This window comes from Rhinopithecus bieti, unplaced genomic scaffold (genome assembly GCF_001698545.2).
Source record: "Rhinopithecus bieti isolate Rb0 unplaced genomic scaffold, ASM169854v2 scaffold_13174, whole genome shotgun sequence".
In the NCBI taxonomy this organism is placed as follows: Eukaryota; Metazoa; Chordata; class Mammalia; order Primates; family Cercopithecidae; genus Rhinopithecus; species Rhinopithecus bieti.
In genome coordinates this window covers 241774-255899 of record NW_016807335.1, presented here as the reverse complement: position 1 = coordinate 255899, position 14126 = coordinate 241774, and the positions used below count along the sequence as shown (strand labels likewise).

The 14126-nt window shown below is 44.3% G+C and overlaps 1 protein-coding gene across 1 annotated transcript in view; it reads left to right on the top strand.

Moving 5' to 3' along the window:
- CHN2 (chimerin 2) overlaps positions 1–14126 on the top strand; it is a 327093-nt gene that overhangs the window by 209497 nt on the left and 103470 nt on the right. The window contains 3 exon segments of the mRNA XM_017881350.1: positions 886–999; positions 3378–3614; positions 3616–3661. Of these exon segments, the coding sequence (XP_017736839.1) occupies positions 886–999; positions 3378–3614; positions 3616–3661 (397 nt within the window).

Below are 14126 nucleotides of genomic sequence, written 5' to 3'. Positions count from 1 at the left end.
AAGAAGCGATTTTGAAGCACAAAGCCACGGGCTGCTTCTGACCTCACTTTACTTGGACAGAAGCTTCAGCTTGGAAGGTCTACTTTTTAAGGATAAATGGAGTTAGGAAATAAATATTGTGATAGGCACTTTTAAAAATGGTATCCTTCTCCATTTGTACCCTAACTTCATCTCTGCATTCCTGAGGAAGATACAGAACTTGTTTAGCTGACTTCCCTTTCCCCCTCTTCCTTTCAAGAAAGTAAAGGAGTTTTTCTCCATCCAGAATATTTATTCTCTGATTTATTCTCCAAAGTTCTCCAAGGTTGGGTAATCCTAGAAAGAGGTGTTACTCCTCTCCCCGAAGCTTGGAGTCCCTTGGCACTGCCTCACTCCCCAACCCAGCTGGAAGAATGTTGATGATCACTGCTGTTTTCCAGATAATGAGCCTCTAAAATTAACACCACCCTGAACTGAAGCAAGCAGGTTGCTAATCAATAAATGTCCACTTGCAATTAGGATAACACATAGTTCTCTGAGCTGAGAGCTAAACTGGCAATTGCTCTTCTGTTATTTCCCATGGTTAAAAAAAAAGGCGGCGGAGGGGGGTGGTTGAGTAACCTGGCTTTTTGTTTCAACTTTCATTTTCAACTTGAGAGCAAAGACAATAGCAGAAAGCCAGGTGGACTGGGCATTCTTCCTTTTGTTTGCCTGCTTGAATACTTGTGTTTGGAGCATGTGAGGGGTGGTTCCAAGTCATTTAAGATGTGCAGCAATCACTCCCCTCTTTACTCAGTTGGGGGGCTGTCGATTCTGGCTGCCCCCACCATCCTTCTAAGGCTAGTTCTTTGTGGTCCTTATTCTGTATGTGATCTGTTCAGAGCAATGATGGTCTTGCACCTTCAGGTTTCATGGGATCATCTCCCGGGAGCAGGCGGATGAGCTTCTCGGAGGCGTGGAGGGTGCCTACATCCTTAGAGAAAGCCAGCGGCAACCAGGATGCTACACGCTGGCTCTCAGGTGAGGCGCATTTCACTCCTTGTTTTCATTGCTGTATAAGTGGCTTCACTGATGTTTGCCCATTTTTAAGAATTGCAGTAGAATATACATAACACAAAATTCATCGTTTTTCCCATGTTTATTTTATGAGGGGGGTCCTACTCTCTCACCCACATTGGAGTGCAGTGGTACAATCACTGCAGCCTCTGCCTCCCAGGATCAAGTGCCTCCCACCTTAGCCTCCTGAGTAGCTGAGACCACAGGCACACACCACAATGACTGGCTAATTTTTTTTCTTTCTTTCTTTCTTTTTTTTTGGTAGAGAAGGGGGTCTCACCATGTTGCCTGGGCTGGTCTTAAACTCCTGGGCTCAAGCCATCTGCCTGTCTCAGCCTCCCAAAGTCCTGGGATTACAGTCATCAGCCACTGCATCTGGTCTCCTTTTACCTTTTTTTTTTTTTTTTGAGACAGAGTCTTGCCCTGTCACCCAGGCTGGAGTGCAGTGGCGCGGTCTTGGTTCACTACAAGCTCCGCCTCCTGGGTTCACACCATTCTCCTCCCTCAGCCTCCCAAGTAGCTGGGACTACATGTACCTGCCACTATGCCTGGCTAATTTTTTATATTTTTAGTAGAGATGGGGTTTCACCATGTTAGCCAGGATGGTCTCGAGCTCCTGACCTCGTGATCCACCCGCCTAGGCCTCCCAAAGTGCTGGGATTACAGGCATGAGCCACCGCGCCCGGCCTCCTTTTACCATTTTTAAGTAAAATTCAGTGGCATTAAGTACATTCTCAATGTTGTGCAAACATCTCCATATCCATTTCCAGAACTTTCTCATCATCCCAAACAGAAACCTGCTACCATAAACAATTACCCTCCCTACTCCTTACTTGGTATCTTCACTTGTTTCTGAACCTATAGATCTGAAGTACCAGCAGTCTATCAGAAGTTGTATACATTTCCTTAGTCACAGATGCTATCAGTAGGTGTGGACACTGGGACTCTGAGTATGGACACACAGTAAACTGGAGAACCATCTGGAAAGCTAGTGTTTCTGCAGCCGCTTCTGCCTGCACCATCTAGCTGGCCGAGGCCGCAGCGTCTCTGCCTCAGCTCCCAGCAGCCCATGTTGAAGGAAGGCCTCCTTCACCTGGCCTTGCACGTGCAGACCTCACAAGACCTGCATTTGCTCATGGGGTTCTCTCAGGGATCACCTTGTTGATCCCAGGAACCTGTTGTGAAGGCAGTCATGACCCTTCAGGCCAACGAGCCAGTAGAACATGCTCTGCTGAGCCTTTACCACAAAATCACAACTATTAAACATCACAACACAGGAAAGACAGCGCATTTATGGCACTTTTCAAACCTTGATCAAATGTTTTCTGTCATTTGATCCTCGCCACAGCCCTATACGTTTGGGGAAGGTATCCAATTTCAGAACTGAATTGTCTTTCAAAAGTTCGTTTGTGAACTCTTCGGAATTGGAAAACTCTCTCTCCATAGAGGGAATGCTGTCCGTGGAAGCCCTTCCGAGGCCCACAGTGGTGTGTTCCATGCACCGTCTCACTATTATGGCTGTGCAGTGACACTTTCCAAGTTGCAATATGTCTACAACATATCTTAAATAATGTAATTATGAGGATGAACTGAAAAAGCTATTATATCACGCGCTCTAGGTGTGCAAAATACTTTCCTATCTTCCCAGCACTTCAGTAGCAGATGCTGGCAGTTCTAGTGGGGAGTCAAGCAGGGGCTGTAGATGGAAGGCCAGGGCTCAGAGAGGAGGGAACCTATAGATTAGATTGTGGGGATGCTGGCAATGGCTCCAGCAGGGAGTTTAGCACACTTTATTGCTTCCCTTCTGTTGCACCAACTAGGGTGGAAGGCATGGGGTGCTCTGCTGGCGGTGGTGAAGATGAGATAATAAAGGGGCATCAGGACGAGGGGCAGGGCATCCCTCGCAGAGTAATTGCCAGGTATAGAGGAGAGCTGGTTCCCATTAAGTAAGTTTGTAAGTAACATAGTTGTAAATCAGGCATTACCCTCTGACTTTTACAAATGAGAAGGATACTGACAATGACCTTAGTGATTTCCAGGATCAAACGACTCCATGTGACGGCCTGGGGTTAAGCCCCACCTCTGCCTTGTTCCAGGCATATAAACTCAAGCAGGAACTGCCATCTCTTCAAGCGTCAGTTGCCTTTGCGGTAAAACAGGCATAACCGTTATACCATCTCAAAGGGTCTCTATGATCATTAGGGGAAAAAAAAATCACATCAAGTGCTTAGCCCTGTGCCTGGGCTACACTAAGTATCCAAAAAACATTAGCTGCTGTTATTATCATTCCACACTGTGCTTATTTCTAACGTGGTTGTAATCCCTCATTCTGTCATGGGCAGGTTTGGAAACCAGACCTTAAACTACAGGCTCTTCCACGACGGGAAACACTTTGTGGGCGAGAAGAGGTTTGAGTCGATTCACGATCTGGTGACAGATGGCTTGATAACACTGTACATAGAAACAAAAGCTGCCGAGTACATTTCAAAAATGACAACTAACCCCATCTACGAACACATTGGATATGCCACCCTACTCAGAGAAAAAGTATCCAGAAAGCTGAGCAAGTCTAAAATGAACCAAGAAAACAAACGTCACACACGAAGAACACACGGCGGTGGACAAGGTGAGCTATGTGTGATGGAAACAGCCCCTCTCGTTTTAGTCCATGCTGAGTCAACAGGCGGGTTAACTGTAGGTGCGATTTGCTGGAATGTTGAAGGAGAGCCACCCCCACCCAAAGAAGTCTAGAATGTTAGTGCCAAAGGGACCTTAGAAATCTAGTTCAGGCCGGACGCGGAGGCTCACGCCTGTAATCCCAGCACCTTGGGAGGTGGAGGTGGGCAGATTATGAGGTCAGGAGATCGAGACCATCCTGGCTAACATGGTGACACCCCGTCTCTACTAAAAATACAAAAAACTAGCCGGGCGTGGTGGCGGGCGCCTGTAGTCCCAGCCACTCGGGAGGCTGAGACAGGAGAATGGCGTGAACCCGGGAGGCAGAGCGTGCAGTGAACGAGATCGCGCTACTACACACCAGCCTGGGCGTCAGAGCAAGACTCCGTCTCAAAATAAAAATAAAAAAATAAAAAATCTTCTAGCCCAGGCCCCTCATTTTACAGATGAAGCCCAGAAATGTTTGATGATTTGTTCAAATTCATACAGTCAGACCTAGGACTTCTACCAAGTCATTTGTGGGTTTATTTGGAGTTTGAAAGAAAAAAAAAAACCTCCATTAGCATGTTATGATGAAATACGGTTTCAGTTGCCATTTGAGGTGTCACTGGCTCCATCTGTAGTTCCACCCAGCCTGCCAAATACGTGGTATTTGTATTTGCTTCTCTTAGGACTGGGTGACTGCCCATGATCCACAGGTCAGGTCTCTTGAAGGTGGTCTTACTTAGATAACAGGTTTCACTGACAGATACGGGAGCATTTCACTGACAGATATGGGAACGTGGCTATCTCTAGGAAGCTTAGAAAGACAGGCTGTGCTTTGCCCCAGACAAAGTTATTATGCCTCACCAAGGATTGAAAAACTCCTAAGTGGGCACATATGCAGGCTGGGGTGGATTGTGGCAGGAGGACTCCTAAGTGGACACATATGCAGGCGGGGGTGGATTGTGGCAGGAGGTGGCCGGGGAGATCTGATTTTCCTCTCCAGTAAGTTACTGTGTGTTTGAAAGGCACCACCAGAGTTTGCTAGCAGATTTTTGGGATGTGCCCCTTGAGGGACCATCTGCTTTGCCTGGTCCTATCCATTTCCCACTGAAGGAAAGTGATAGCCAGGCACGCCAGTCAACCCCTGCAGAGTCGGTGCTGAGCCCAGCTTCTCAGGCACACTAGGGCTGGGACAGATAGAAAGAAGCCAATAGGAGGTACAGCCCCGCCACACTGCTCCTTCCAGTGGTTGCTAATCCTCGTTAAACCTGAACGGGCCTCCTGTTGTCCAGTGTCAATGGGAAGCAAAGGAGCCTCGGGCTGACGGACTTGGGACTGGCATTGGCAGAGGGGCTTCATCAGAAAGCCCTGAGAGGGAGGAGGATGGGGTGGCACCGTGGTCTCATTCGCGCAGACAGGGATGATCTCAGTTGATTTGCTGATTGAGCTTCAGATCCTAGGAGAACCTTCCACAGAATCACATCAGTGCAGCAGCTGGGCCTGTGAAAATATAATTTGCCATTTTCTTTTTATAACCCAGTGTCTCCAAAGCACCTGTTTATTATTTTCCAAATAATTGTTTTGGGAAATTGTGGGGTTTCTGATTGTTTACATGTTAACAAAAGAGAGACAGGACTTGAGTCCCAACTTTCAGTTTGTTCCGGTCCAGACAAAAGCCATTCCTTGGTCTGTTTGGAAAATCTCTTCCAAAGTAATTTAGAATAGAAGATATGAAAGCCGACCTTCCCAGCCATGACAAATCAGAAGATGAATTGTAAAATAAATCTCTGAAGCAGTGTTTATATTTCTGAATCAGAGGGCAAAGCCACCAAAAAGGCAATCTGTTACAAACTGCAGGATGCACACTCGAGCATCTCAAGGAAAAGGAGAGCAGGAGGAGTGTCTCTTCTGTGTTAGGGCTGAGTTGAGATCCTGGATATTGAAAGTGATATTTCTAGATTGTTGTCCTCCCCCGAGAGGGAAGTTTGGTCAACAGAAACTGATATTTCTGGACAATATTCCTATCAGGAAACTTGTAACTCAAAATATGCCCTCTTGTGCAGATATTTTTGTATTTATTTGTCAAAAATAAATAGTGGAGGAAATTAGTAATCCAATTAATAATCACTTTGAATGAGCCACCCAGTATACATTTACCTTTCTGGGAAATGGTAAATCAAGAAGATATTGCAGGAAGACACCCACACTCTCTGAGCAGTTTGATGGACAGGTGTCAGTGGTGTGGATTTTCTTGGACACTAATGATGTGATGTTTGGTTGTCCCAAGGGACACCGTGGACACTGGGCCTGGTCACTTGCTGGGGGCTACTCATTTTGTTAGTAGGTGTGTTAAGTTACTTGGTACAAATCCATCTGTTTCTCTCTGCCCTATGTTGACAAGTGGAATTATTAAAAGTCTCAGCCTTGCCAGAGATTCTGTTTCCCTTAAGGGCAGGTCAGTGGCCCGTTGCCATGGAGTCAGTGACTAGAAAAGAGGGACCGGAAACTTGAATGGCTTCACTGAGAAGAGTGGGTGGGGGGAGGGTACCTGTTTGCTGTGGTAAGGACACGTCTTGAAGGTTTTAATGAGTGAAACGAGCAGGTTTCCTAATATTTCTCAGTTCCAGACACACCAGCATTTGTTTCCAGAGTACTTAAATTTCGTTTTCTCGTTTGTTTTATTGATCATTTCCAAATGAATCCAGAGAGATGATGTTACCTGTGTATCCAAGAATACTAACACAGTGTTAATTGGCAAAAAGAGATTACCTACTCCATCAGATTTGAATGGCTTCCAGATTTCTCTCCAATCACGATTGTTAGCAGTAAACTTGATTTTAATAACTGTAGATGATATGGAGAGGAAGGGAGGAAGCCAGAAAAAAAAAGTTGTGATCGTTAGCCAATAGTGATCCGTCTCCCCACTGATTCTTTATTTGGCTGGATTTAAAAACATTATGATGTATGTGGGCCACCATTCGGTGCATTTAATTAAAATGGTCACGTCCAGTGTCATTTCTTCTATGAAACGCATTTCAGAACTTATTCCATAGATGGATTATCTACTGACCTTCACATACAACACTGTAAGCAACAAAGGAATAACAGGAGATTTAACATGGGTTCAGACATTTAGTGTTAAACACATTTCACGTATGTGAACTAATTTCCCGTTTTATCCCTTAGAACCACTTTGCCAGGTCCATAGGACAGGAATCACCATCCTTATCTTATGGAAAGGTTCACAGTGGCAGGGTGAGGAATCAGACCCAGGCTTCCTGATTCCAGGCTCAAAGTTTCTTAAATCAACTGAGCAGATGTGCCTCGTTCTGTGCTCACTACCCTTAGTGCTTTGAGCCAGCACCCTTGGTTTTGGCCATCCTGAGGCAAGTGATGCTAAAAGTCACTCAGTATTTACATGATCTGTTTCTGAAAACAGATCATCCAAACAGAAAACTGCTATTATGAGCTATAATAACTAGTATTTTCTTATAAAGTATACCCTACAAATCCAATACATATGACAACAGTGTTTGTGATAATACATTTTTATTCAGTAAATATGGTTTGTCATATTAAATTTCATCTATGTTTTAGTGGGGAAAAAATCATCCATGCCCTCGATATAATAAAAGCACATTAAGAATATGTTATACCAGTTTATTCATTTCACTATTTGTTATAGCAGCAAAAATTAGAAAATGACCTTAATGTCTGTCAATTTGAGACTGCTTAAATGAATTATGGTGCATCCATGTTAAGGAATATCACATAACCCCAGGAAAAGAATGAGAACCCTCATATGGGCTGATATGGAATGGGCACCTGGAATTGTTATATGGAAAAAGACCTGGCAGTGTGGTGTGTACAGTATGGTATTATTTGAGTAAACTAGTAGAAAAAAAAATAAAATATTTTATTGATTTTATTTTAAAACTTTATTTTATTATTTTTTAAAGACAGGATCTCGCTTTATTGCCCAGGCTAGTCTCAAACTCGTGGGCTCAAGTGATCCTCCCATCTCAGCCTCCCAAGTAGCTGGGATTACAGGTATGAGCCACCGCATCCAGCCAAAAAGAGCTTTTGCATATATTTTTTTCATGCAAAGTCATAAATATCCCTTGAAGGATGCAAGAGCCAGTATCACTGGTTGCCTTTGAAGGAGGGAAGTCCTCTTGCTTTCTTAGGGCAGGCACCGAAGCCCTCTTTGGTTTCTACTTTCTTCCTGCAAAACCAAAGAGAGTTATGTTTTCTGGACTGAAGGCCTTCCAACCTTACTGGGCTGTCCTCCTTTACAGATGAACTGTTTCAGCGGAGAACCTCTCCCCTCTCCTCTCCTACTCACATTTTTGTTTGTTTGGTTGTTTGGTTTTTCTTTCTAAATTATTTTCTTCCTTTCCAGCTGCCCATCTTTATATCCAAGCTGGTCCTTTCATTGGTTATTTCACTGTTTCCACCATGTGATCTGCTGGCCTGTCCCGGTATCTTTGCCTAGGAATGATTCCCTACAATGTGCTTGAACAGAGGCCGTGGCCAGGCCAAGGAGTGAATGTCCAGCCCTTGCTTACCAGCAGAAGTCTTCGTACAAGGTTGAGACTGTCCTGAGTGGTTCTCCCCAGTGCCATGCTCGCATCTTATAGTTGGTGTCCCCATGGTGACTCTGTGCGCATCCGAGTGTTGTTGTTGCTATAATTCTGGAAAAGCTCTTATTTGCTTTTTCTACAGGACAGAGTTCAAATTTCTCACAGGATATTTGCAGCCTGTCTAAGCCTGGGCCCCTTGGAGAAGCAGAGCCTGAGACTGGGGTTTGGTACAGATAGGGAATTTGGAAAGGCATCCCAGGGAGAGGAGGAGAAGCCGGGCAGGTAAATAGAGGAGGAGAGAGGCTGGTATATTCACGTTGTGGAGCTGGTCACCTCCTCAGGAGTCGGGTAGAACTGCTCCTAAGAGGAATTGAAGTGGGAGTATTTAAGGCATCACCTCCTGTCCCCTCTTGGTTGAGGGGTGCCTGTGAGCTGTTACATTCTCCCCAGTTCCAGGCCAGGCATGCTGGAGAGCTAGGTGGGTGCCACGGGCATCTCTGGCAGCCTGTGGAGTCCAGTGCAGCTGTCCTTTTCTACTATTGAATAGAACCTGCCACACTCAGCCTCCTCTCTCCTCCCTGCTCTGGCGTGCTGCACACCACCTTTATGAGAGTTCAGCACCCTGTGTCCAACGTCATTGTTTTGATCAGTGGTTCTCAAAGCATGACCCTCGGGAACCAGCAGCATCAACATCACCTGAGAGGCTGGTTAGAAATGCACGTTCCCAGGAGCCACTGTGTGGGGGACTCTGGGGTGGCCCCCACCAATGTGTGTTTTAAGCCTCAGGCAGTTCCGATTCCCACCTGCATTTAAAAATCTATGGTTTCTATGTCTGTCTCTTTCCCCAGAGGTAGATCAGTGGAAGGCAGAGGCTACTCCTCAGCCTGCTTCCTCATTCTAATGCCTCACACCTCACTCGGTGAAACAAGCACTGATTGAATGAAAAATGGATGGGTAACTTTTAAAATTTAACACATTGCCCCAAGTTCACCCTAAGGATCAGTGTATCTCAAATTCACCAAGAGGGTGCCTCAGCATCTCCCGCACCTTCTGTCAGCACGTGCTCCTTCCTTTACTGGGCTAAGATCTGGCCACCAACTCTTGTAGCATCAGGAGCAGCAGGAGTCTGAAGGAGCAGGGGAATCGTGGAGACCATGTCGTGCAACCATTCTGTTTTGCAGGACAGGAAACTGAGGCACCTGGCTCAATAGCATAGAAAGTATTTCAGTGACACCGAGGAGGCTTGGATAGAAAAGGATGCTTTTTAGCAGCTGTCTTAGAGTTAAGATTGTTGAGGCCTTTTTTTGGATGGGACCCACAACTGTGCCATTGTGGAGGGGGTCTTGGTCCTAGGGGCTGCAGAGGCTTGGCCACTTCATTCAGGACAGTAGATTCAAACATGATGTTGCCCGTTGCCCTTTACCAAGCAGAGGCGTGTATTCATTTGCCAGAGAAGGAGCCTGAATTGTTAATGCAGAAAGCGTTGTGGAGCTGGAAAAGATCGCTTCCATTACAGGGTCTAAAGAACCTATAGATTTTCTTTGCAGGAGGTTCTTTGGAAATAACATGTAACTGACACACCCAGTCTTTTCTTGAAAGTCAAGGGTAAATGAAGATGAGCATAACTTAGCTATTATAGTAGGTGACAGGTACCGTGATGATGCTGACCAGCCAACTTCCTGCCCTTCCACTCACAGTTATAAAATGGGGAGGGATAGGATGCAGTGGGAATTGATTTAACTTAGATTACATCCGCTCATGAAACTGGGTTTTACCAAGCATTGGTTTAAGCCAGAATTCCCTAATGATTTGGGATTTATCACTCAGTCTGAGCAATTGCTGATTTGGTTGGCTTGGTGGTTCTCAAACTGGCTGAAGGTTGGACTCACTCTGGGAGATTTTTTTTAAAATGCCCATGGCCGGGCTTGGTGGCTCATGCCTGTAATCCCAGCACTTTGGGTGGCTGAGGCCGGTGGATCACTTGAGGTCAGGAGTTCAAGACCAGCCTGGCCAACATGGTGAAACCCGATCTCTACTAAAAATACAAAAAAAATTAGCCAGGCACTGTGGCACATGCCTGAATCCCAGCTACTCTGCAGGCTGAGGCAGGAGAATCACCCGAACTCAGAAGGTGGAGGTTGTAGTGAGCCCAGATCACACCACTGCACTCCAGCCTGGACGATGGAGTGAGACTCTGTCTCAAAAAAAATAAATAAAATTAAAAATATATATTAAAAATGCCCATGTTTGGCCCCACCTGGCTATGGAATCAAAGTCTTCACTGGTGAAATGCACCTGTCCGTCTTGTTTTGGCTCCGCAGGTGATTGTCAGATGCAGGGCTTGAGAACCTGGGTTAGGTGGAAGGGGAGACAACAGAGTAAAGGTGATCAGACATTTTGGAGCATTTTCTTTCAAGGACACCTGTCCCACTTTTTCCCAAGCCTCTTATATTCCTGAGGCTCTTTTATGTTGTAAATTAGACCCTAGCCTTCTTTCTCTACTTTTACACAACATATGAAAAGTCCTCTGGGAAAACATTCTTTGCACAGTTAACTCTGGTGGTTACGGTTACCTGTGCTGGTTCAGGGTTTGGCTTTGCTCCCTTTTCATGGCTCCTTTCCCGAGATTATTGCCTGAAATATAAATGATGGGAAACAATTAACTGAAGTAGGATTAAAGAATTTAATGAAGGGGCAAGGAAAAGTTAGCCTATCTCTTAGGAGTCAGGTAGTGGTTTCTTTGGGTGGATATTGGGAAGAATCTCTTTTTACCAGTTCCTCAATATCGGTGTTTTCAAAGAGGAACAGAAGAGGAAAGTCATCCTAATACATTCAACGTGTGGAGGGATATGATGGGCCAAACGCCAAACCCTCCTTACTTGTCCCCATCCAAAATCTCTCTAGGAAACAGCTCATTTAGAGACGCAGCCCCCGAGAAAGTGTTTTCTATGCAAATAGTGCCATCTTGTGGCTGAAAGGAGAGTTACATGCTGATGACACAAAGGACCAAACCGAACGTATGAAAATGTCCAAAACAAATTTTTCAGCAATGAACCCATTGAGTCATCCCACCTCCCTCAAGTTTTATAGCACAGATAAGGCTGCACAATGGCTTGGGGGGGCTTCCTGTAGCCTGTGCTCCTTCTCTGCATAAGCATGTGGGCAGCTCTGTGGGCCTAGGACTTGTAAAAATCATCCCAGGAATCTAATTCTAGTCCAGAAGTGCTCAAACTTCTCGGCCTCAGAACCCCTTTGTACTCTTTAAAGTTACTGAGGACCCCAAAGAGCTTCTGTTTATGTGGGTTAAATCTTGATATTTACTGTATTAGAAAGTAAAATAGAAAAATAAAAAATATTTCTTACTTCTTTCAACATAATAGTAATAAACAAATGGTAATAAATATGTTAGTATGAATAACATATTTTCATGAAACATAACGCTGTTTTCCAAATAAAAAAGTGATGAGAATATTGGCATTGTTTTTACATTTTTGTAAATCTGTTTAATGTCTGGCTTAAAAGAAGACAGCTGGCTTCTCACATCTGCTCCTGTATTCAACCTGGGATATATTGTTTTGTTTGAAGTATAGGAAGAAGCTCTGGCCTCACACAGATGTGTAGTTGGGAAAAAGAGGAATGTTCGTATAGCCTTTTCAGGTAAATGTGGGCTTTAAAATATATGCTAGGCAACAATTCAACAAGTGGTAGTTTCTTAAAGGTTAGTTGCAATGTCAGTCACAGAAGGCAATTAATGTAATAAAATCAGTTTTGACATCATGTATTCTCTGAAGGGATCTTGGGGATCCCTAAACATTGGTGGGCCACAGTTTGATGAAGAGCCCAGCTTTTCAAGATGTTTATATTTTTACATCTCCAGAGAGGTGTTTGAGAGGAATTATCCCACCACTTTTGTCACCTTTGACTGCAGGAGGTAAATGATGCTGTCACCTGGGACTGCTGTCCACCTATGGGGACTGTACAGGCTACGATGAGGAGGCATTCTTCTGGACCTGACCCACCGAGCGCCTGCCCTGAGCACAACCTCAGAGCTCTTCCCAGTGGCTGTCACTAGGTGGTGGGGGGACAACAGGCTGAGTCTATATGAGTTTTAATTTTAGGGATCTCTCTGGGGTTGTTGAATGTTTTGAATTTTATCAAGGCTTTTTAATCATGGGACTTTAAAATAATTTATTCTGGAAGATAGTTTTTATAATGTTTAAGTCAGGGTAATCTCTTGTTTATATTTTAGTTTGGCTTAATTGTAGGAACAGTGTTGGTAGATGTAGGGTGATTACTTTTATTTTTAAGGTGAAATTGATGGGCTGTTTTTGTCTTTTAGTAATTATATGGTGGTTTTTTGGCTGTGAATAAAATATGAATGTATGTATATTAGTCTAGGTGGGATGATATGTTAAAAAGATAAAAGATAACTTGGATATGTGTTTACAGTTCTCTTGATTAAAGGTTTTTTTTTAAATTAAATAGATTTGAGGTGAGAAATGGAGAGTATATTTACATTACGTCTGTGGGTCATCTGTTGGCACTTAGTTTTTTAGTTGGTAAGTGTTGAAGTAGAGACTCTTGTTTGAGGAATCTTAGCCCCTCACCTAAATTGGGTATTTTGTTGAGTATGGGATGTTGAGATTATACTTGACTTTTGACTTTTTTAATTTGTGTTTTTTTTTTTTTAATTAGGGGAGCTTTGTCTCTTTGCGTATTTTTGTTTTGAAGAAAACTGGGAGGGAAAAAGCTATAGAAGTTGATGAAAAGTTGAAAGGACAGGACTTATTATTTTAGACCTTTGATAAGGGGGAAAAAGTTGAAAGTAGTGAGACAAAGTAGAAGTTTGAAATTTTGGAATTTATAAATTTGAGAAGTTTTTTTAAAGAATGACTGCCACATATAATGCTCTAGTTATTTAAAATATTATCTAAAACTTTAAAAACACAGACTTTCCTCCTCAGTTCCCTAAATCTCCCTCTCTTACTCCCTAGCCACATTAAAATTCCCCATTTCTAGTTTTATTAAAACAAATTTTAAAATCTGCCTTCCTACCTTCTCACTTTAATCAAATCAAATAAACCTTTCTCTATCTCCAAACCCCTGTCTATCACTGTTTAACATCAACTACGCACCAAGTACACAAGCGTAAATTTAGACTTCAACACAAGCCTAGGGCCTGTGTCATTGGGAAACAGTTTTGCAGGTGTGGTTCTGATATGTGCGGCGAATGAGGAGCTGCCGACTGGGTCTCATTCTCTTCCTGTACAGAGGAAATACCAAAGCTCAAAGCTCAAAGCAACATGGAGCCAGGAGGGTTGGAAGGAGGACACACGATTTTAGCAGAGCCCATTATTTTCCTTCTTTGGCCTCATACTGGGTGTCACCCACTTTCTTACCTCTCCTGGGCTTCTCCAGCTACCATCTTTGTGTCTATTTCATCAGGATGTGGCAGTCTCCCCACTCCACCCCCAGAGTGCGTAGCTGTCATTTTTGCCACCCAGAGCCACCTTAGTTTAGGAGCTTCTGGTGGAGTCACATCTGCCTCCTAATTCCAGAGGTGGATTTCTGATTCAAGGCCACACGGAAGGACCCCATGTACCTGGCTAGGGTGCTTGGTTCAAGGGTGGCCATGTGGTCAAGTCAGAGCCAGGGGAACACAACAGACTTTTACTATGAGTTCCAGGAACCAGGCCTTTCACCCTCTTTCTGCTTGGCTCAATTAGACAAGAAGTAGAGCCTGGGCTGCTGAAACCTTCCCGCCACCCCATAGAGCCTGAGAATGGAGCCTAGAGAAAGTAGAGCCTGGAGATGGGGAGAGAGAAGCTCAGTCCTGAGGCCAGATCT